Raw genomic sequence first — 25,674 nt, forward strand, 5'->3', positions numbered from 1 at the left:
CCTGTGACCTGCGAGCTCCCGACGCTATCGTCCACTGGGCCCGCGGCCGAGGCTCCGAAGTCGGGTCGCCGCCGCCGGAATGCCGCCACAGCCCCGAAGTCGGGTCACCACCGCTGGAACGCCGCCACAGCCCCGAAGTCGGGTCACCGCCGCCACAGCCCCGAAGTCGGGTCACCGCGGCCAGAATGCCGCCATAGCCCCGGTCGGGCCGCCGTAACTCCGCCACAGCCCCGAAGTCGGGCCGCCGCCGCCGCAACGCCACCACAGCCCCAAAGTCGGGCTGCTGGAACGCCGCCACAGCCTCGAAGTCGGGTTGCCGACTGACGCTCTTGCCTCATTTTTTAGTCGTTCTACAAAACAAATACAATTTCTTGATGAAATAGTGCATTCCAAAGGCACCACCAACCAGATGGACTTCAAACTCAAAGCAAATCCAAACTATTTTGCAATATCATGGAGACCTCTGTAAACTTTTTGACAGCATTAACAGCAATCCTTTATTGTAGGTTCCTGAAACTTTGGCGAGGAGCAATGGGTTTTATGCTTGGCTAATGAAAGATTCTACATACTTTCTTTTCGTGGTTTATAATGAAATTTTCATTAAAACTGACACTCTCTACAACATTTTGCAAACTGAAATGATAGATATTCCTTATTGCATTGAAATAATCAATGAAACAATACAATTGCTTGAGGATCTGTGCCAATATTTTGATGACATTCATGAAAAGTTTGAAGAATATTGCAAAGAAAATGACCTGACTGAATCAAAATCTCATTGAAAACGTCCATTAAAGAAGAGAGAGCACGAATATTTGATCTGATATTGGTTGATATATTGAAGCAAGATATAGCGACTTCAAAAATTTACAATTTATTTCTTTAGTCGATGGAAACAAGTTTCAAAAACGTGCTCTCAAATTAATCAGGAGGCAATGGAAAATTTAGAAAGATACGGTAACTTCTTTGATGTCACAAGACTGAAAGCGGATCTAGCTGGAATTTATAATGCACAAGTGTTTCGGGATAAATCATTTAAAGGTTTACTTGTTTTTATATTTCAAATTGGACTGGAACAAAAGTTCACTGAAGCTGTGAAGCTGCTACAATTAAGTTTTAACAATTCCTGCTACAACAGTTTATGTTGAGAGATAATTTTCAGCTTTGAAAAGAATTAAAAACTTCACCAGGAATAGAATGTCCAATGAAAGGCTTTCATCACTTGCTTTAATTTCTAACGAAAAGGAAAGATTTACTCAGATGGAGCAAAGTCCACTGCTAATTTTAATGAAAAAGTTATGGATATTTTTGCTGCTAACAAAGAGAGAAGAATGGATTTCATGTACAAATAATATGGTCAATTTCTTTGAGCTATATGTTTTTAAATACTTTATTAAGAGATAAGACCTTTTGAAGCCAAATTACTTGATAAAAGTCGAGAGAACAATCTGCGCATGCGCGGTTTCCAAGATTTTTTAAAAAAGCCGACCGACAGCTGACCGGGGAGAGAACAATCTGCGCACGCTAGGTTTCCAAGATTTTTAAAAGCCACTGCCTACCTTGACTAATTACTCACGGTACGCGCCTGGGCTCTGGGGAGTGTTGTAGGATAGTGGGATCGAGGAATGCAGGTGCATGGTTCCCTGAAGGTGGCGTTGCAGTTAGATAAGGTGGTCAAAAAGGCTATTGGCACATTGGACCTTCATCAGCCAGAGTATTGAGTATAGAAGTTGGGAGGACATGTTGCAGTTGTATTAGATGTTGGTGAGGTCACATTTGGAGTAATGTGTTCAGTTTTGGGCACCGTGTTATAGGAAAGATGTTGCCAAGCTGGAAAGGGAACTAGGAATGAGGATGTTGTCAGGGCTAGAGGGTCTGAGCTATAGGCAGAGGTTGAGTAGGCTGGCTCCCTTCCTTGGAATGCAGGAGGATGAGGGGTGATCTTATAGAGGTGTATGAGATCATGAGGAATAGATTGGGTGGATGCACAGATTCCCTTGCCCAGAGTAGGTGAATCGAGGACCAGAGGACATATGTTTAAGGTGAAGGGGTAAAGATTTAATAGAGTAACTTTTCACACAAAGGATGGTGGGTGTATGGAACAAGCTGCCAGAGGAGGTATTTGAGGCAGGGACTATCCCAACATTTAAGAAGCTGTTATACAGGCACATAGATAGGACAGGTTTGGAAGGATATGGACCAAATTCTGGCAGGTGGGACATGAGCAGCTGGGACATGTTGGCTAGTGTGGGCAAGCTGGGCTGAAGGGCTTGTTTCCACACCGTATCACTCTATGACTCTACGACTTGATGGACCAAATGGCGTAATTCTGTCTCCCTCACACGATCTTATAATCTACATTGGTGTCAGAATAGTGCCTTCATATAATAAAATTCACAATATTTGAGATTTCTCAGAAGCTATGAAACGTGGATTATTTATTAGAGTTACCAGTGCTTGTGTTCATGGTATAACTCAGCACTATATCTAGAGGACCAGCACAGTCTTTGGTCAACTGGGAAAGAGACTGATGACCAAATACCACAAATAGACAATAGACAATATGTGCAGGAGTAAGCCATTCGGCCCTTCAAGCCAGCACCGCCATTCAATATGATCATGGCTGATCATCCACAATCAGTCCCCGGTTCCTGCATTCTCTCCATATCCCTTAACTCCGCCGTCCCTAAGAACTCTCTCTTGAAAGCATCCAGAGAACCAGCCTCCACCGCCCTCTGAGGCAAAGGATTCCACACACTCACAACTCTCAGTGTGAAAAAGATCAGGCACTAATCTCATTATCTACATAACAACCATGATTTCTGCCTCTCAGTATATTTTAGAAACGTGATCAGCTGGCACCTCAAAGCACTTGTGATGTTTGGATGCAGCAAACATCTGGAAACTTACTGAGAGACTTTGCAACATTTTTGGAAGGGATCTCCTGAGAGACAATATAGAGCTGACGCAAAGTTTCCAATATTGCATTTTCTGCCTTCTTTCAAAAAATTGTCATCATTGCTCACAGGCAATTGCTCATTTACAACAGGATGATGAGTTGGGAAATTAGGAAAAAAAAGACCATTATTTGTGAGAGAATGAATGGTTGACCTGAGACAGATTTAATATGCTTTCACTAGGTATAATATTGTGGTTCTTTATAACTTAAGAATAGCTTGATAGAGGTTTGAGGCTTCTTCTCTCTTTCTATTTCCTGACCCACAATGAGAATAAAAGACATTAATGAAGGAATCTCACAAAAACAGCAATAATGTGTTCAAGACAGATTAATGTTACAGAAATAATAAGTGAAGCAGCTGACATGAGTAACAAACGCACTTCTCTAAACTAAATTGTTTTATATTTTTATGGCAATGTATTTCAGTTTTGACTCTGGAAGTTAGCTATTTAATATATTAAACTTTTTCAGATGTTACTTGCATCTCACCAGTTAGTTGTGATGGAATGGAAAGTGCCTGTGTATGAATTATTTTACAGTGGTGTAGCCATTGCACGCCAATTACCACCTGAGATCTTAATTTATATTAATACATATTGGTGTAACAAATCAAGTGAATGTTCCTTGGATTGTGTGCAAATAAGATATATTTATGAAAATAACTGATTGTTGCTGATCACTGATTTAATACATAATAGAATAGCTACACGAGTCTAATAGAAATTTAGATTTGTTGTGCCAAAACTAAGGGGAGGTTTCAATCTGCTCAAAATGTCTGTTCAAATTGTTTTCCTCCCTATGTTGTTGAAAATGCAAACTGATGACGAGATAGAGGGCATCTGGGATCTGAGTGCATGAATAACAAACAAGAGTATTTTCTTAACCAGAGCGAGTTACAGACAATGAGATTAACAGTCATACATTAGAATGAGTAAATTCAATATTAAAGCAAATGCCAAAAGAAAAACATGTCAAGGGAAAGAGAGGTTGAAAAAATATTAATATTTCAGAACGTTTTTTTTAAATCTTGAGAAATAATTATCATTCTGAAGGAATGAGACTCTAGACTTTAATTGTTACATTTTGGTTACGAAGAGGTTGAATGACAATGAAAACTTTTTACACACTTTAACAGGATTTTTCTAGTTATGGGTCCTAAATATCTGTGGTGAGTTTAATTTGTATCAGCAGTGCCAATAAAGCAAATTCACAACATTCAAAACAATGCCAGTGGAGAGACAGACAGGAAAAGATCATTCTTGCAAATCTTAAGGGCCTGTCCCACTTACGCGATTTTTTTCGGCGACTTGCTGGCACCCGTCATAGTCGCAGCAGGTTGCCGAAAATGTTCAACATGTCGAAAATCCAGCAGCGACCAGAAAAAGGTACGACTCTTTGGGCGACTACTTACCACCAAACAAACATCACCCTGTTTTCTGGTCGTACCTTTTTCTGGTCGCCGCTGGATTTTCAACATGTTGAAAATTTTTGGCAACCTGTTGCAACAATGACTGGTGCCCACAAGTCGCTGAAAAAATCGCGCAAGTGGGACAGGCCCTTTATGGTGGAACATAGATGGCAGCTTTTGAGTATCCTAATTTAATCAAATAACTTATCCTCACCTGAAATTGCTTGTACCACTATTGCATAAATAACAGCTGCTCTAATCATTAGTTTTACTGCAACCAAGAATCTGGCTCACTTGTTCAAATGATTCGGTCTGAATTAGTTCCTTCCAAGTGTAATAGCAACTATTTGAACAGATTTAAAAACTCTCTTCCAACCTTCACTCTTCATTACATGGGGCACCACATGCTGCAGCTGTGTAGTACAGTAGAAAACCATTGTGTCCTGGGGGATGTAATTTGCAGAATTGTCCTTGACTTAAGGTTAATTAGAATCCATTACACCTCTGGGATGGGTTAGTCGTCTTTGGCCAATTCCCTTTTATCTAAATGTGTTTACCTCAACTTCAATTATTTCCAGGACAGATGAAAGGAGTGGATTCAGAATGTAAATATTTCAAAGTTCCTGCTTCTGATTTTACACAACGAGTTACTACTTGGCGGCTGCTTCATTTGTTGCTGGGCAAGGGAAAGGCATGGAGCAATTACCAGTAATTTTCCTTTGAACTGACATTCACTGTTTATTTCCAAATTATGGTGAGCACTCCTGATGTTGTATTTACACATCTAGTTGTGGGGCTGCAGACTACTGTTGGCCAGATATTGTTGGTTTTGATATTAAATGACAGGATCCTCTCAATATTTAACACTGTCATCCTCAAAGATCTCTGCCAGGTGTTATGATTTGCCTTTTCCCTGATTGAAAATGAAAAGCCAGTGATAGGAAGCAAAAATAAAATTGTGCAAACATTATTTCAACATAAAAACATTTGTAGTTGAATAAGCGAGTTCGGTATTCCGACTGCACATGCCCAGGTCTTAGGTCACTGGAGATAAACATTGGAGGGTGCGGATCTGCTGTGTGTTATCTTTGGTTATCAGACCTTTGTTTCAGTGAGTGCTTTATGCTTTGTGCTGCCGCGTGGGGCCGGGGTTGGGTCTCTGGCACCGTGGCGCCGCCGAGCCGCTGCTGGGCCCCCCCCCCGCCCCTCCACATCCCGGGTTTCCCTTCCCCGTCTGGAGGCGGCTGGAAGTGTTGGGCCGGGCTCACAATCGGCGCGGGGTGGCTCGGTGCCGGCTCCACTTGGGCTCCTGGGGGAGCTGTCCCCCAGCGGGTCAGGGACCGCCGGCCGCGCCCCTCGCCCTGTCCAGTGGTCGTCGGTTTGCCCACTCGGTGGAGGGAATGGCATTACAAACAGTGAGTCAGTCAGAGCTGGGATAGGCAATCTGTTCCACTGGAGCTGCTTGATGTTTTCCGGCATCAAAGGCCCTGCTGGTGGACGGTGTTGTGACTCAGACGCAGAGGTTTGGTAGCGGCGGAGATGCACACGGGGCGCAGGCAACATCTCTGGAGAAGTGTCTCGACCCGAAATGTCACCCATTCCTTTTCTCCGGGGATGCTGCCGGCACTGGGGGGTTTGGCCAGTGGCCGCTGGGTGGGGCGGAGGGCGCAACTGGCCAACCTCCCCGGCGCTGGCGGGGGTGTGCACGGGGTGCTGCGGTGGCTCGGCTGGGTGAGAAAAGGAATGGGTTCCTCGGGTTTAGGAGCGGGGCCGGGCTGGAGCAGGATCCTCTCGCCGGCCACGGGCCTGTAGGCCGCCGCTCCAGCGTCGCCCAAGATCTCTCCGACTGCCCCCCTGGTCGGGGCCGGCACACCCGGGAAGTGGGGGAGGGGACGGAGCGGTCCAGAGGTGGCTTGGCTGCGCCCACAGCGCCGGGGACACGGGTTCGACGCTGGCTGCGGATGAGGTGCGGGTCTGTGCGCACTCTCCCCTGTCTCCCACTGGCATCTGCCCTCTCTCGCTGTTATACCCGCTCTCCTGCTACCTGGCATCCCCGTTCCTCAGATTAAATATATCTTTACATATAAATTATGAATAAAGATAAGAATTTACATACTGTTTATGCAGCCAGCGCTTTGTTCGCTTTTCCTTTATATCGATGACCTTTGACAAATCCCATGATTCCTTGCGTTTTTTGGAATACTGAACACGCTTATAGGTGGAAGCTGAAGAAACTGGTAGAAATAGAACCGGCCTTGGATTACTTTTGGAGAGAAATCTGCATTTGCTTGAAAACACACCTTTATACAAGTTGGAATGCAGTTCTACAAGGTTATGAAAAGATTGAGATACCATAATCTTCTTTCCCCTCATTGCTAAGATCTACCCATAAGACGTTATTGTGATGACTGTTATGTTTGCAAAATTGCAAAATGTTGTTTCCAGTAAATGCACAGTGCTCTCCAGTAATGAAAGCAGGGCACTGATATAAATACGAGTTTGTTCTGATGTTGGTGCTGCATTCAGCCAAGTCTGCTGCGGGCTACACCGAGGCTTCAGAAAGCCTAAAAAGTCAGATTTACTATATATTTGTTGGTGTTTCCTGTGAGTAGGAGGGGTGGAATTCATCACCACGAAGAGACCTTGGGGCCCCTTGCTGCTTTATATAATCGCTCACACGTTCTAACCTGCTCCTCATCCTGAATATGACCATGTTCCATTCCCAATGGAGCACCTCTGTTCCATCCTCACAATTACAGCTGGACATCCACTTCCACCATCTCTGCTCCAGTCATGATCAAGTCAGTTCCATATCACAACCGTCACTGCCAGTACCCCATTCTCAGCCTCTCTCTCCCAAATAATGCAATCATGATCAGGCACTCCACCTCTTTTGCCTTTCTCTCCATCCAATCACATTGATATTCCCACCTATTCCCAGTAATTGCGTGATTGATGATCCTCTTTGGTCCTCAGCCATCTGCTTTTGCCTCTTGTTGCCAGCATGTGTTCTGGCTGTCAATAGGCTCGGACAGGAGTTTAAAGTTTATTAAAATAACCCTCTGCCATATCGAGGAGCAGCATTTCCTTGTCCCCAGCTGTTTCCACTTTCCTATCACATTCCTCACTAATATCAGTTTTTTAAGTAAAAGGAGTCACTAGGTCAAAGAATATAATTCCCATTTTACTGCTGAACTTTGTTCATGCCTTAAGGGCCTGTCCCACTGTACGAGGTAATTCAAGAGCTCTCCCGAGTTTAAAAAAAAATCAAACTCATGGTAAGCACGTAGAATGTACGTAGCGGGTACATCGGAGCTCGGGGCGTCTCTTAGCGGCTCGTAACGCTAATGGCAAGTACTCGGGAAATGCGATAAGCTCGTGAAGATTTTTCAACAAGCCCCGAGTACCTACGAGCGACTATTACCGTAATTCTCTGAGTTCGAATCAGGGGAAAACTCGGGAGAACTCTTGAATTATTTGGTCAGTGGAACAGGCCCTTAAATGTGCCAAATATTTATTGATCAAAGATTCAGCGGATTACTGGCTTTACTGAACTTAAAAGAATGAAGCAGTAAAATTTAGATCTTCCATAATATTAATATACATACAGCGCATTTGGAATTAGATGGTGCTAAAAATATATCCACCCAACTGTTAATGTTTAAGACTCTTGTCTTAAATTCCACGGTCATCCTCTTAAATGTGTGCAGAATTGTAGCACATAAAGTGACTTAAAGTTGTCATCATCGGAGTGTAGCACATTAAAGATGCAGATGCAGTTTAATGTGGATAAATGTGAGGTTATCCACTTTGGTAGCAAAAACAGGATGGCAGATTATTATCTAAATGGTGTCAAGTTGGGAAAAGGGGAAGTACAACAGGATCTAGGGGTCCTCGTTCATCAGTCAATGAAAGCAAGCATGCAGGTACAGCAGGCATTGAAGAAAGCGAATGGCATGTTGGCCTTCATAACAAGAGGAGTTGAGTACAGGAGCAAATAGGTCCTTCTGCAGTTGCACAGGGCCCCAGTGAGACCACACCTGGAGCATTGTGTGCAGTTTTGGTCCCCTGATTTGAGCAAGGACATTTTTGCTATTGAGGGAGTGCAGCGTAGGTTCACAAGGTTAATTACTGTGATGGCGGGACTGTCATATGCTGAGAGAATGGAGTAGCTGGGCTTGTATTCTCTGGAATTTAGATGGATGAGGGGGGATCTTATTGAAACATGTAAGATTATTAATGGTTTGGACACGCTAGAGGCAGGAAACATGTTCCCGATGTTGGGGGAGTCCATAACCAGGGACACAGTTTAAGAATAAGGGGTAAGGCATTTAGAACGGAGATGAGGAAACATTTTTTCACACAGAGAGTTGTAAGTCTGTGGAATTCGCTGCCACAGAGGACTGTGGAGGCCGGTTCTCTGGATACTTTCAAGAGAGGGCTTGATAGGCTTCTTAAAGATAGCAGAGTCGGGGGATATGGGGAGGATACAGATGTGCCTTCCCGAGCCCCCATTCACCGTGATGGTATTTCAGTCACAGTCACAGAGGCCAACGTCAGAAGCTCCTTCGGGGGGGGTGAACCCTCGGAAAGTGCCTGGACCTGATGGTATACCCGACTGTGTTCTAAAAACCTGTGCGGACCAACTGGCTAGAATTTTTACGGACATTTTTAACCTCTCACTTCTGAGGTCTGAGGTTCCCACCTGCTTTAAAAGGGCATCAATAATACCGGTGTCCATGAAGAGTAAGGTGACGTGCCTCAATGACTATCGACCACTGGCACTAACGCCGGTGGTGATGAAGTGATTTGAGAGGTTGATCATGGAACAAATCAACTCCTACCTCAACAAGAACCTCGACCCACTGCAGTTCGCTTACCGCCACAATAGATCAACGGTGGATGCCATCTCACTGGCTTTCCACTCCGCTCTGGACTACTTGGATAACAAAAACTCATATGTCAGGCTGTTATTTGACTACAGCTCGGCATTTAATACAATCAACCCCTCCAAGCTGGTTACCAAGCTCTCAGATCTGGGTCTCTGTGCATCCCTCTGCAATTGGATCCTCGACTTCCTCATCCACAGACCACAGTCTGTCTGTATTGGTGGAAATGTGTCATCCTCGATAACAATCAGCACGGGAGCACCTCAAGGCTGCGTGCTCAGCCCCCTGCTGTACTCCCTCTATACTCATGACATAGTGCGAACTCCATCATCAAGTTCGCCGACGACACCACTGTTGTGGGACGAATCACTGATGGTGATGAGTCAGAGTATAGAAGTGAGCTCGACCTATTGATCAAATGGTGCCAGCACAATAACCTGGCTCTCAACACCAGCAAAACCAAGGAACTGATTGTGGACTTTGGAAGGGGTAGGATAGGGACCCACAATCCCGATGGTGGAAAGGGTCAAGAACGTCAAATTCCTGGGCGTGCATATTTCTGAAGATCTTTCCTGGTCCCAGCACACTGATGCAATTATAAAGAAAGCACATCAGCGCCTCTACTTGCTGAGAAGACTACAGAGAGTCGGTATGCCAAAGAGGACTCTCTCAAACTTCCACAGGTGCACAGTAGAGAGCATGCTGACTGGTTGCATCGTGGCGTGGTTCAGCAACTTGAGTGTCCAGGAGCAGAAAAGAATGCAGAAAGGTGTGACCATTGCCCAGTCCATCATCGGCTCTGACCTCCCCACCATCGAAGGGATCTATCGCAGTCGCTGCCTCAAAAAGGCTGCCAACATCATCAAGGACCCACACCATCCTGGCCACGCACTCATCTCTTCGCTACCATCGGGTGGAAGGTACACGAGCCTGAAACCTGGTACATCTGGTACATCCAGGTTCAGGAACAGCTGCTTCCCCACCGTCATCAGGCTATTAAACTCCCAACAAACAGACTCTGAACTATAACAGCCTATTGTTGTTATCTGTTTATCTATGTGTAGATATATATGGTCTATGCTATAATCGACACACTGAACTGTTCTGTATTTATGCTTACAATACTCTGTTGTGCTGTAGCAAGCAAGAATTTAATTGTCCCATCTGGGACACATGACAATAAACTCTCTTGAGTTGACTTGACTTGACTTGACTTGAAGGCAGGAACGGGTACTGATTGTGGGTGATCAGCCATGATCACATTGAATGGTGGTGCTGGCTCGAGGAGCACCCTACCCCCAATACCATGTACTCTAATTTTGCCCACTAATCTCCTATGTGGGACCTTATCAAATGCTTTCGGAAAGTCCAGGTACACTACATCCACTGGCTCTCCCTTGTCCATTTTCCTAATTACATCCTCAAAAAATTCCAGAAGATTAGACAAGCATGATTTCCCCTTCGTAAATTCATGCTGTCTCGGACCGATCCTGTTACTGCTATCCAAATGTGCCGCTATTTCATCTTTTATAATTGACTCCAACGTCTTCCCCACCACCGATGTCAGGCTAACTGGTCTATAATTCCCTGTTTTTTCTCTCCCACGTTTCTTAAAAAGTAGGATAACATTAGCTACCCTCCAATCTACAGGGACTGATCCTGAATCTATAGAATATTGGAAAATGATCACCAATGGGTCCATGATTTCACGAGCCACTTCCTTAAGTACCCTGGGATGCAGACCATCAGGCCCTGGGGAGTTATCAGTCTTCAGTCACATCTGTCTACCCAACATCATTTCCTGCCTAATGTAAACTGAAGATTATAAAAATTAGAGACAATCTGTCTAGGAATGGGTGGTATGTTACTTTATTTTATTTGTGTGCCCCTAGAAATACCAGCAAAATGATTTTACATCAATATTGGTCTGGAGTGAATCCCTATTCACTTTATTTGAATTGAGATGGCAAACCCACACCTTACTGTATGTATTCAAAGCAAAGTCAGGATGGTGTCATGTCAACTATAACTATGAAAATGTGTATCAGAATTGATGGCGTGATAGCAGTGATGATAATAAGAAAAGTAGTGGATGTCAGGAGGGAGTAAAGTGATTAAAAAAAAGAACGATGCTGTCCCAGGGAAATAACGAGTTGCGGTCCATTATATCTACTCTCTATTCCCTGACACTCAGGAAATGTTCCAGCCAGTTCAATCATATGATACACAAATAAATGCAGTTCAACATCAGCTAAGTCTCCAGAGATGGAATCGTATCAAAAGCTTTGATAGAGCCCATAAAAGGCAGGAAGAGGTTCTGATTGTGGACATTGATCACGTTGAGCCATAATCACATTGAATGGCGGTGCTGGTTCGATGGGCCGAATGGCCTACTCCTGTACCTATTGCCTATTGCCTCAGGTATTTTGAGGCAAATTAATCTTGTAGAGAAACCAATCCGCTCAATCATCTACCCTGACCATAAAACCTGGTGGAATATGATGCTGGGTTTCAACAAAGCTCATAGATGGGACTTGCACTGCTGAGTCACAAAGTTGTTGATTCAAATCTCATTCTGGGGCTTGAAAATTATGCGATGAATAGTCAGACCAGATCATCAGATGGTGTTATATTGTCAGATTACCTGATAGCTTCATAAGATCATATGGTCATAGGTGAAAGGAGCAGAATTAGGCCATTCGGCCCATCAAGCCTATTCTGCCATTCAATCATGGCTGATCTTCCTCCAACCCAATTCTCCTGCCTTCTCCCCATAACCCCAATGTATAGCTCCGATTTCTATATTCTATCCCCATTTAAAAAATAGTCTACGACTTTATACCTACTACCAAAATGTATGACTCCACACTTGTGACTACAATATATTCCATCTGCCACTTCTCTGCCCACACTCCCAACCTGTCCAAGTCCTTCAGCATAGTCCCTGGTTTCTCTGCACTACCTGTCCCACCACAAACCTCGCCACAAAGCCTTCACTCCTCTCGTCCAAATCATTAATATACAATGTGAAGAGTAGCGGCCCCTGTACAGACCTTTGTGGAACTCCTCTAGTCACTGGAAACCGACCATAAAAAACCCCCTTTATTGCCACTCTGCCTTCTGCCATCCAACCAACCTGATATCCATGCTAGTATCTGCCATTTGATACCATGGGCTCTCATCTTCCTTAGCAGCCTCACATGTGGCACCTTATCAAAGGCTTTCTGAAAATCGAGGTAAACAACATCCACTGACTCTGCTTTGTCTGTCCCACTATTTACTTCAAAGATTTTTTACAACATGGACAATTAAAATTGTGAAACTGCTGCTTCACCTTGCGTCTTCTGGATTATTTGTTCAAGCTTCTGAATTAGGCATCCAGCCATGTTTGTTATCTGTGGAGTCCTTCTGGTTGTTTTTAAAAGACAAAAAGATAAATAAATGGAAGTATTTTTCTCACACTCGATTTTTAACATGGACCTGAATGTTTTATTTTAATTGAAGTGCTATCATGCATGAAAGACACAAACTGGATGTGAATGTGGTGATTTTGTACCAGTGATTAATTAGATTTCCAAGTTTTATATAAAGTGTGTTTTATTATTACTTAAGAAATTGACTGGAGTTGTCTGTAAATTTTTGTCTGAAAATGAATATAACTTTAACAAGTAGTTGCTGGAATAATGAAACCTCGTGCAGCTCTGTGAACCTCTAATTATTATTCTTTTCTTCCAGACTGCCAGTCAACCTTAGCTTTACAGATTATGACTAAACGATGCCACAGGAAGAGAAGTTGCAGTGTGTACGCCAGTTCCTATGAGTTTGGTGATCCCTGCTATCCAGGCATTCGCAAATTTCTCAACGTTATATATACCTGCGGTAAGACTGTTTAATTCACTCTGAAGGTAATCAAAATCCAACAGCTCTTTATTGAAGGTAGACAAAAGTGCTGGAGAAACTCAGCGGGTGCAGCAGCATCAATGGAGCGAAGGAAATAGGCAACGTTTCGGACCAAAACCTTTCTTCAGACTGATGTTGGGTGGGGGGGGGGGGGGGGGGGAGAAAAAAGGAGAAATGAAGAGGAGGAGCCCGAGGGCTGAGGGAGAGCTGAGGAGGGGAGGATACAGCAAGGGCTACCGGAAATTGGTGAATTCAACGTTTATGCCGCTAGGGTTCAGACTGCCCAAGTGGAATATGAGGTGCTGCTCCTCCAATTTCCGGTGGTGCTCACTATGGCCATTGAGGAGGCCCAGGACAGAGAGGTCGGATTCGGAATGGGAGGGGTAGTTGAAGAGCTGAGCCACCGGGAGATCAGGTTGGTTAATGCAGACCGCCACCATATCAAATCCTGCAGCAATGTAATCAACAAGATGTTTTGTTTTTCTAAAACATCTGGATGACCAAGGGGGGTGGGAAGGGGTGATATTTGGAAAAGTTTTCTGATCCTCTCAAACACTCAAAACTTTAAATCAGATTTACAAAAGTTCAATAAAGAGGATGAGGTGTTCCACACCAGGGCATCGGAAATGTCCTCATTCTTCAGGGAACGGGGGTTCCCCTCCCCTACTATAGATGAGGCTCTCACCAGGGTCTCTTCCATACCCCGTAACACTGCTCTCTCTCCCCATCCCCCCACTCGTAACAAGGGCAGAGTCCCCCTCGTCCTCACCTTTCACCCCACTAGTCGTCACATACAACAAATAGCCCTCCGTCATTTTTGCCACCAGCAACGTGACCCCACCACTCGCCACATCTTCCCATCTCCCCCCCTGTCTGCTTTCCGCAAAGACCGCTCGCTTGGTAACTCCCTGGTCAATTCTTCCCTTCACCTCCAATTTGCTGTTGATGATGTTGTGGCAAGTGGATAATTCAGGCTGCTACGGCTGAATAACAATGGAGGGTTTCTACTGAGCCACGGCTGTCTTAATATTGTGAAGGAAGAGTTGCTCTGATATAAAATACCTTCTTATGGTTAACACAATGTAATTAGTATTCCTTCCATTTTCCCCATTCCCATTCCGATATCATATATGACATTATGTACAAACAATTATCACAATTCAGGGGAAGCTCCTTCCCTCTGATTCCAAATAACATTTCAGCACTCATGATAACTATATCATCATTATATTTTTAACGTTAAATTATAGCTAATTCAAGCTTTGTCGCATAGTGCCAGTTCCATGATGCCAGCCTAATGATAAAAGGTGTAGATCCAAACTAATGGACGAAAGATCCGAAGGGAATGTGAAGAGACGCCTTTTTAATGCAGAGCAGAGATGGTCTGTAATTTACTACTTGTCAGAGCGACCATAAGGGAATTTGACAGCCACATACGGGAAAATAGTTTGTATTACTGAAAGAAAGAGTGCAACAATTAGACTACAGCGAGCAAGCATTTGATACTGAAGCAGTGGGCTGAATGGACTGTTTCAGTATCAAAATAGACAATGGGCAATAGACAATAGGTGCAGGAGTAGGCCATTTGGCCCTTTAAGTCAGCACCGTCATTCATGGCTGATCATCCCCAATCAGTACCCCGTTCTTCCCTTCTCCCCATATCCCCTGACTCCGCTATCTTGAGCCCTATCTAGCTATCTCTTGAAAGTATCTGGAGAACTGGCCTCCACCGCCCTCTGATGCAGAGAATTCCACAGACTCACAACTCTGTGTGTGGAAAAAGTGCTTCCTCATCTCCATTCTAAATGGCTTACCCCTTATTCTTAAACTGTGGCCCCTGGTTCTGGACTCCCCAACATCGGGAACATGTTTCCTGCCTCTAGCATGTCCAAACCCTTAATAATCTTATATGTTTCAGCATATGACAGTCCCACCATCCTGGGAAATAACCCTGGGAACCTGCGCTGCACATCCTCAATAGCAAGAATGTCCTTCCTCAAATTTGGAGACCAAAACTGCACACAATACTCCAGGTGTGGTCTCACTAGGGCCATGTACAACTGCAGAAGGACCTATTTGTTTCTATACTCAACTCCTCTTGTTATAAAGGCCAACATACCATTCGCTTTCTTCACTGCCTGCAGTACCTGCATGCTTGCTTTCATTGACAGATGAACAAGGACCCCCCAGATCCCCTTTTCCCACCATTTAGATAATAATCTGCCTTCCTATTTTTGCCACCAAAGTGGATAACCTCACATTTATCCACATTAAACTGCACCTGCCACGCAACTGCCCACTCACCCAACCTGTCCAAGTCATCCTGCATTCTCATAGCATCCTTCTCACAGTTCACACTGCCACCCAGCTTTGTGTCATCTGCAAATTTGTTAATGTTACTTGTAATCCCTTCATCAAAATCATTAATATGTATTGTAAATAGCTGTGGTCCCAGCACCAAGCCTTGCAGTACCCCAATAGTCACTGCCTGCCATTCTGAAAGGGACCCGTTAATCCCTACTCTTTGTTTCCTGTCTGCCAACCAATTTTCTATCCATGTCAGCACTCTACCCCCAATACCATGTGCCCTAATTTTGCCCACTAATCTTCTATGTGGGACCTTATCAAATGCTTTCTGAAAGTCCAGAAACACTACCACTGGCTCTCCCTTGACCATTTTCCTAGTTACATCCTCAAAAAATTCCAGAAGATTAGTCGAACATGATTTCCCCTTCATAAGACCATGCTGACTCGGACTGATCCTGTTACTGCTATCCAAATGTGCCGCTATTTCATCTTTCATGATTGACTCCAGCATCTTCCCCACCTCCGATGTCAGGTTAACTGGTCTATGATTCCCTGTTTTCTCTCTCCTGCCTTTCTTAAAAAGTGGGTTAACATTAGCTACCCTCCAATCCACAGGAACTGATTCTGAATCTATAGAACATTGGAAAATGATCACCAGTGCATCCACAATTTCTAGAGCCACTTCCTTAAGTACCCTGGGATGCAGGCCATCAGGCCCTGGGGATTTATCAGCCTGCAGTCACACCAGTCCCAACACCATTTCCTGCCTAATATGGATTTCCTTTAGTTCCTCCGTTACCCCAGATCCTCTGGCCACTAGTACATTAGGAAGTTTGTTTGTGTCCTCCTTAGTGAAGATGGATCCAAAGTACCTGTTCAACTTGTCTGCCATTTCCTTGTTCCCCATAATAAATTCACCCTTTTCAGTCTTAAAGGGTCCAACTTTGGTCTTAACTCATTTTTCATCTTTACATACCTAAAGAAGCTTTTACTATCCTCCTTTATATTCTTGGCTAGCTTACCTTCGTACCTCATCCTTTCTCCCTGTACTGCCTTTTCAGTTATCTTCTGTTGCTCTTTAAAAGTTTCCCAATCCTCTGGCTTCCCACTCATCTTTGCTATGTTATCTTCTCTTTTATTTTTATACTGTCCCTGACTTCCCTTGTCAGCCACGGTCGCCCTCAGGGCCAGATTTAGATGAAGAGAGGCCCTAGGCTATTCCACTTGTGAGGCCCCTCCCAATCAGCCTATGAAGCCTATAGGTAAATCCGGCCCTGCCGAGGCCCCTTACTCCCCTTGGAATCTTTCTTCCTCTTTGGAATGAACTGATCCTGCACCTTCTGTATTATTCCCAGAAATACCTGCCATTGTTATTCCACTGTCATCCCTGCCAGGGTATCTTTCCAGTCAACTTTGCCCAACTCCTCCCTCATGGCTCCACAGGCCCCTTTGTTCCACTGTAATACTGACACCTCTGATTTACCCTTCTCCCTCTCAAATTGTAGATTAAAACTTATCATATTATGGTCACTACCTCCTAATGGTTCCTTAACCTCAAGATCCCTTATCAAATTTGGTTCATTACACAACACTAAATCCAGAATTGCCTTCTCCCTGGTAGGCTCCAGTACAAGCTGCTCTAAGAATCCATCACGAAGGCACTCCACAAACTCCCTTTCTTGGGGTCCAGTACCAACCTGATTTACCCAGTCTACCTGCATGTTGAAATCTCCCATAACAACTGTAGCATTACCTTTGCCACATGCCAATTTTAACTCTTGATTCATATTGCAGCCTATATCCAGGCTACTGTTTGGGGGCCTAAGTCCCATTGTGTTGTTTGATGGATGTCCCATTAGGGTATTTTTACCCTTACAATTCCTCAGTTCTATCCATACTGACTCTGCATCTCCTGTTTCAATGTCACCCCTCTCAAGGGGTTGAATTTCATTCCTCACCAACAGAGCTACCCCACCCCCTCTGCCCAGCTGCCTGTCTTTTCGATAGGACGTATACCCTTAAATATTCAGTTCCCAGCCCTGGTCCTCTTGCAGCCATGTCTATGTAATTCCCACAACATCATACTTACCAATTTCTAACTGAGGCTCAAGCTCGTCCACTTTATTTCCTATACTTCGCGCATTCATAAACACTTTAACTTCGGTAATCACCTCCCCTCTCACACCGGTCACTACTGGCCATGACCTTATTCTCTTATCCTTTCTCAAACTCTCCTTCACATTGCTTTGGAAGTCTTTTGTAACTTTTACTATACTTGCTTTCCCTTTAACTCTATCTATATACTCCCAATTTGTCAATCCCTCCCCCCCACTATTTAGTTTAAACCCACACGTGTAGCACTAGCAAACCTGCCTGCCAGAACGTCTGTCCCCCTCCAGTTAAGGGGTAATCCGTCCCTATTGGACAAGTCACCCCTACACCAGAAGAGACCCCTGTGGTCTATAAAGCTAAACCCTTGCTCCCTGCACCAGCCCCTCAGCCAACCATTCAGGTCCCCTCTCTCCCTGTTCCTGACCTCACTAGCACGTGGTACCGGAAGCAATCCAGAGATAACCACCCTAGTCCTGCTTTTCAGTCTTCTTCCTAACTATCTAATCTCGCGTTTCAGACCCTCTTCTTCCTCTTCTTCCCAATGTCGTTTGTGCCTACGTGCACAACTACTGCCGATTGTTCACCTTCCCTCTCGAGGTTGTTCTGAAGTCGGTCTGTGATATCTTTAACCCTGGCACCAGGGAGGCAACAAACCTTCCAGGACAAGGGGTCACAGCTTAAGGATAAGGGGGAAATCCTTTAAAACCGAGATGAGAAGAACTTTGTTCACACAGAGAGGGGTGAATCTCTGGAACTCTCTGCCACAGAGGGTAGTTGAGGCCAGTTCATTGGCTATATTTAAGAGGGAGTTAGATGTGGCCCTTGTGGCTAAGGGAATCAGAGGGTATGGAGAGAAGGCAGGTACAGGATACTGAGTTGGATGATTAGCCATGATCATATTGAATGGCGGTGCAGGCTCGAAGGGCCGAATGGCCTACTCCTGCACCTAATTTCTATGTTTCTATGTTTCTATGGTTTCTCGGCTGCTGCCAACGAAACAACATTTCTACATAATGAATCTACATTTCCTTTGACATCTGATTTCCTGATCTCCTGATTAAGTGAACTTACTGGAGCATGTTGGGCAGAGGTTCCCATCTGTGGTGTTCATAACATCAGAAAATTTCAACAATATTAATATTAGATTAACCCTGGAATGTTTTGATACAATCAGCCTATTTCTAGCCAAATAGATGCAAAATATACTTTGCCCCATTTCCACTTGAGAGTTTATTTGAATGAAATAAATAGCTTCTAAATGTGTCACCACATTTTATTTCCAAATGAGGCAATTAAAATTAACATTGTAAGATTGAGAACCTACGTTTTCTCATGTGAAGGAAGGAACTGCTGATGGTAGGTTTACACCAATGTTTTCTCATAATGTATTGCGATCCAATTATATCTGTAACTTATATTCTTCCCCAGCAGGGGGAGTTTGACATAAAACGGGTGGTATTATATGCTAATGTATCTAGTCGTTAACTGGATAATTCTCTTTAAAATTTGCAGCCCGCTAAAATAACGACACCCTGTGGTGATTGATCAGATCAATCATTCAAACTGCATTAAAAAATTTATGAATAATATTTTTTTAAACCGGAAAATGCTGGAAACACTCACCAGGTCAGGTAGAAGCTGTGGATAGAGAAATAAAGTTAATGATTCAGGTGGAAGAGCCTTCATCAGATCTGTGGAATACATAGGAAGATAGTATGATCTGAATGGCCAGATTCTTGATAGTTTCATCACATTACCTGCTGCCACAGTCCTTACCTGATGCACCTTGCCTTCTAAAGCAGTCAATAGGTAAATACCTGTTTATTTCATTAGCCAAGATGATGCATTGATTCCAGCTGAGAACATTTCCTCATAACCAATATTTATATAGCTAAAAATACAAGTGTAATCAGAATAATGATAAAACTATGAAGCAAAAATATCTACATGCAAGAAATCTGAAACAAAAGTAGAAACTTCTGGAAATAAGCAGGTCGGACACCATCTGTGGGCAGAGAAATGGTCAACATTTCTAGTCAGTGACTTTTCCTCAGAACTGGAAAACTGAGAAAACAGGTGAATTTTAAGTTCAGAACTGTAGGAATGAGAGGGCAAAGGATCTAAGACAGGTTGGCGACCAACGTTGCCCAGAAAATAATCACCTTTAGTGTCCGTGGTTAGAAAAAACAACAGTGGAAACAAAAGATGAAGAGCACCGCAGTTGCTGCAAATCTGAAACAAAAGATGTAGAGCACCGCAGTTGCTGCAAATCTGAAACAAAAGATGTAGAGCACCGCAGTTGCTGCAAATCTGAAACAAAAGATGTAGAGCACCAAATCTGAAACAAAAGTAGAGCACCGCAGTTGCTGCAAATCTGAAACAAAAGATGAAGAGCACCGCAGTTGCTGCAAATCTGAAACAAAAGATGTAGAGCACCGCAGTTGCTGCAAATCTGAAACAAAAGATGTAGAGCACCGCAGTTGCTGCAAATCTGAAACAAAAGATGTAGAGCACCGCAGTTGCTGCAAATCTGAAACAAAAGATGTAGAGCACCGCAGTTGCTGCTAATCTGAAACAAAAGATGAAGAGCACCGCAGTTGCTGCAAATCTGAAACAAAAGATGAAGAGCACCGCAGTTACTGCAAATCTGAAACAAAAGATGAAGAGCACCGCAGTTACTGCAAATCTGAAACAAAAGATGTAGAGCACCGCAGTTGCTGCAAATCTGAAACAAAAGATGAAGAGCACCGCAGTTACTGCAAATCTGAAACAAAAGATGTAGAGCACCGCAGTTGCTGCAAATCTGAAACAAAAGATGTAGAGCACCGCAGTTGCTGCAAATCTGAAACAAAAGATGTAGAGCACCGCAGTTGCTGCAAATCTGAAACAAAAGATGTAGAGCACCGCAGTTGCTGCAAATCTGAAACAAAAGATGTAGAGCACCGCAGTTGCTGCAAATCTGAAACAAAAGATGTAGAGCACCGCAGTTGCTGCAAATCTGAAACAAAAGATGAAGAGCACCGCAGTTGCTGCAAATCTGAAACAAAAGATGTAGAGCACCGCAGTTACTGCAAATCTGAAACAAAAGATGTAGAGCACCGCAGTTGCTGCAAATCTGAAACAAAAGATGTAGAGCACCGCAGTTGCTGCAAATCTGAAACAAAAGAAGATGTTGTAAATACTCGTCTCATTTATAGCGGAGAAATTTTATAGCGGAGATTTTTTGTTTCCGAATTTCAAATTCCGTGGAAATCCTTTTGTGCGCTCATAAAAAAATTTTTGTGCGCTGGTTGCAAAACGTGTGTGCGCGCGCACAGCTAAGAGGAAACATTGGTCACAGGGAGAATGTGCAAACTCCACACAGACAGCACCCAAGATCAAGAGTGAACCCAGTTTTCTGGCGTTCTGTAGCAACAGCTCTACCAGCTCCTTTCTCCTGATTTGCTCTTCCATGTCGCGACCAGCCACTACTCTTGTTGTGCATTTTTCCACGTAACTGCCGGGGATGTGACACCTGCGTTTTTATCTTGTCCCTTAACACCATCTAGGGTCCTCACCATTCTTTCTAAGATAAGCAGTTATTCACTTTAACATCATCCAACGTAATGTACTGCATTTGGTGTTCATGATGTGATCTCCTCTGCACCAGAGAATCCAAATGCAGATTGGACAACTGCTTTGCAGAGTACCTGCCTTCAATCTGCAAAAGTAACCCCAACTTTCCAGTTGCTTGTCACTGTAATTCTCAATCCCTCTCCCATTCTGAGCTCTCTATCTTTGGCCTCCTGCACTGTTTCAATGATGCCCAATGTAGGCTTGGGCAACAGCTCCTCCTCATCTTCTCTCTGGGCCTGCTGCAGGCCTCAAATCTTGATATTGAATTTAGCAATGTCAGACTGTTAGCTTTTCCTGTCAGGGCTGGCTGGCTCTAATGAAAGTTAATCATGTACACATTCTTTTAGATTTTCTTTCTCCACAGTCATTGCATTTCCAGCATTCTCTTGTTTCAGTTGTTCAGCAATTGCTGTGCTCTGCATCCAACAGTTCCAACATTTTATTTTTGTTTTGTTTCTCTTGGAATGCTGATGCTGAAAGCAATTGTTACCTGGACAACCTTGGTCCCTGCCCTATTACCGTGATACTCTTCTCTTCACCCATCTTCCTCTCTGAAACCTAACGTACACTTGCCACTTTTCCAGTTGGGATGAAGAGCATTGACCTGAAGCATGGACTCTTTTTCTCCACACAGATGCTGTCTGACTTGTTGAGTACTTTGGCATGTATTGTTATTCTTAAAAACAAAACATGCTATTTTACTTGTGATTCTGCTCCTGCATAGTTCAGAACATTTGAGATTTGCTCGCAGTGCTGTGTGCAATTCGGAAGGTTGTTGACTTAACATCCTGTGCATAAACAGCAGAGAGTGCTAAATGTAAATTTTCACCATCTTTTTAAAGTGCGATAATGGTGCAATTATTGAAGATTGCAGTGATTTAATTAAATTGTTGTGCAACAGTGAAAGAAATGCATATGCCAATGGAACAGAAACCCTTAGCCTGAGGAGAGAAAGTGTCTCTATTTTCAGACTTGTTTTGTTGCTAGCTCTTGAGAGAGAGTGAAGCCTGAAGATAGTCAATGACATGCCTAGCAGGCATATAGAGGCACTGGGTTTTAAAAAAAAAATGCACTTTGTTATATGTTATCACTGTATCTTGCAAGATTTGTAAGCAAAGTGAAACGTGCCAGTAAATGTCAAAATTTGATTATTTTCAACAATGGATTGAGGAAAGGCTTAGTTTCATGTAATAAACTTCCTCACGTAACCAACCCAGGGATATTCTGTTTAGTTCCTTCATGCAGCAAACAGTTTGACTACTCTAAGAATGAACTTTGGCTTGCCCAGGTGAGAGAAGGCAGTTCAGTCTGCATTTTATAATCTGATCTTTGTATGACTGGATCATTAATTACTATAATTTTTACATGGTCCTTCCTGCTGAGTGGTTTAACTCACTGTTACTGCTACATCTTATAGGGACTGTTTTGCTTTTTATGTTTTTCCTTTGTAGGGTGCTGGAAATATTATTCATGTTGTTTTCCAATTCACATGCTCCACAGTGTAACTTGTTACTCATCGTGTAGAGTGTGTCATATTTAAGAGGGACTATTTTGCTTTTTTTATGTTTTTCCTTGTAGGGTGCTAATGTTATTCATGTTTTTTCCAATTCACAATGCCACACTGAGTGTAACTTGTTACTCATGGTGTAGAGTGTGTCATATTTAAGATAATAATATTTTCAAAACAAGGCTATTTATTAATTTTTTCAAAACAAGGCTATTATTAATAATGGTTTAAATTGGCCATTGATGCAAAGATACATATTTGTAAAAAGATTATGTAGCGATAACATTTTAGGAAATGTTCACCAGTTTCTAGAATGAGAGCGGGTCCTGAGCTACAATTGACCTCATGGGAGACCCTCGGACTATCTTTAATCGGACTTTACTGGTGGTCTTCATCTTGCACTAAACATTATTCACTTTATCCTGCATCTGTACACTGTGAACGTCTTGATTGTAATCAGTCTTTCTGCTGATTGGATAGCATGCAACAAAAAGTTTTTCACTGTACTTCGTTACACGTGACAATAAACTAAACTAAAAAAAAGAATCTGTCAGCTGAAGTTGGTAGATATCTTTCTCAATGGAAGTTTATCATCTTGATTCCCAATGGCCTCTGTTTTACTGGGGTTATCTCATGCCCTACTCAGTTTAATGTTGCCGAATGTCAAGGGGAGCAACTCTTGCATCACATTTGGAGTTTGACTCTTTTGTCCATGTTTAGATCTTAGCTACAGTTAGGGGTCAAATGGATTGGGCGTGGCTAAGTCCAAACTAATCATCGGTGAACAGGCATCAGTCTTAAACCATTGTAAACCGTTACAGATGATTGAGAGCTAGTTGGCAGGAGGCAATTGGCTGGTTTGGATTTGTCATGCACTGTTCATTTTTTTACCTCGTCAGGTAGTCACCAAAGTTTTAACTATTTATGTAGTTGCCAAGTTTGCTATATTTACATATTCATCTATATCATTTGGAACGAATGGTAAAAGGCCATGGTTTTCATTCACTTGCTTGTCATCCACCAGCATTGAATATGGGAACATGAGACTTTTTTTAGTTGGAACCCGATTGCATGGGGCCATATTCATCTATCTTTAATCACCCCTGCTGAGGTGGAAATCATACGGGATGAGTGAATGGAATATTAAACTAATCCTGTCTGAATTGTGCCACTCAAAGGAGTCTCAAAGGAGATGGCGATAGTTATTCATATTCAGGTAATATTAAGAATAGAAATATGACATTTATGATTTCCTGTGCTGTAATATTTCTACCACATATAGATCTCATTATTTATTTTATTTTGGATGGTGCATTGATGTGGAGTCCATACATGCCCCATGCTCTTCACTTCGTCTGTACTCTGTATGTTTTAAGCAAAGCTGCATGCCAGAAAATGATGGAATGTATATGGTTCACAAGTTAAAATTCAATTGGACTTCAGAACAGGAGTTGCAGAAAGAAAAACGGGGTAGCCTGCTCACTTAGTGAAATGCACTGCTGATCAAACATTGACTGCTGTGTATTACAAGTTAATAAGTAATATGTAGTTAGAATAGAGATACAGTGGGCAAAGATAAACACCTTTATGTCTGTTTACTTTGGAAGGAGTTCAATGGTTATTACTTGATAATTGCACAGAGCTTGTCTTTCTTTATTGTAACCGCCATTGGTTTCAGTGCAATGTTTCTTCACACAGTAAGAATGCAAAGTGATACCATACACATTAATGCACCAGATAATGGTAATGGCCATGACTTAGGATAGGGAGACGTTGCAAACAAGTAGTGTGAATTCACAGTGTTTGAAAGAGGGAGCGGTGAAGTCTCACAAGCTCTCATCTGTGCTCTTGTGACCGAGGTGCATTTTCTGGTGATTAAATGTATGTGCAATGTTTAAGAAAGAACTGCTAATGCTGGAATAATTGAAGGTAGACCAAAATGCTGGAGAAACTCAGCGGATGAGGCAGCATCTATGGAGCGAAGGAATAGGTGATGTTTCGGGTCGAGACCCTTCTTCAGACTGAAAAAGGGTCTCAACCCGAAACGTCACCTATTCCTTCGCTCCATAGATGCTGCCCCACCCGTTGAGTTTCTCCAGCATTTTTGTCTACCTTAAATGGACGTACAAAGTGGTTGAAAGGATATCGGATTCCCTGTGCTTTTTAGGGGAAAAAATGTCAATAATACAGCACGCTGGAATCATTCACAGAGACATTTCGTATGTTTCTAAATTCTAATTTGGTAAGTCCACCCCAGAAGATGATATACATCCATATTATACTTGGAGGGAAAATCAAAACACTCAAAATGAGTTTTAAACCATATTGTTTGTATGAATTCTGTCTCTGAGGGTGACCCCCAGATTGGGGATGATTGACTTTTCCCGAGTTCTGATGAAGGGTCTTTGATCTAAAGTGTTGAATGTCTTTTCACAGATGCTGCTTGATCTGATGAATGTTTTTGTTTTGTTTATATCCAATTTTGAAGGCTCTTAGTTGACTAATGACCTCTGTATAGGACCTCTGCAGTCTCCTGATGCATGACCTCTAGCCTTCTCAAGCCCTAATGAACACTGCTCTTTCCTTTTGAATAATTATGGGCCAGAGATATCCAGAAGACAGTGAGGATGTTTGCATTTCTTCCTGGCAGCTCTGCAAAGATCCCTGAATTTTTACATTTTTGCCATGGTAGTCTCGTTCCTGACATCACTTGGAATAAAGCATTTATTTAAGAATCTAGTATCAGGCATGCTACACCAGGGCCTGTCCAACACAGCTGACAGAATTAACTAGGCCTCAGTACTGGGAATATTGGCCTTGGAGAAGATGCTGATGCTGCCTTGCTCACCTTTCCGTTTGAATTGCAAGATTTTGTGGAAACGATGTTAGTGGTGTATGCCCAGTGTCATGCCAACATATCACATGTAAGGGGAAAGTATATCATTAATGGCAAGACCCTCAACAGCATTGATGTACA

The 25,674-nt window shown here is 43.1% G+C and overlaps 1 protein-coding gene across 5 annotated transcripts in view; it reads left to right on the forward strand.

The window, feature by feature from the left end:
- Positions 1 to 25,674, forward strand: part of LOC129697238 (protein eva-1 homolog C) — a 271,653-nt gene that overhangs the window by 160,620 nt on the left and 85,359 nt on the right. For all 5 annotated transcript variants that reach the window (XM_055635590.1, XM_055635589.1, XM_055635592.1 and 2 more), the window contains one exon: positions 12,992 to 13,135. In XM_055635590.1, coding sequence (XP_055491565.1) covers positions 12,992 to 13,135 — 144 coding nt within the window. The remainder of the gene's footprint in view (positions 1 to 12,991; positions 13,136 to 25,674) is intronic.

Source organism: Leucoraja erinacea, chromosome 5, assembly GCF_028641065.1.
Source record: "Leucoraja erinacea ecotype New England chromosome 5, Leri_hhj_1, whole genome shotgun sequence".
NCBI classification, from domain to species: Eukaryota; Metazoa; Chordata; class Chondrichthyes; order Rajiformes; family Rajidae; genus Leucoraja; species Leucoraja erinaceus.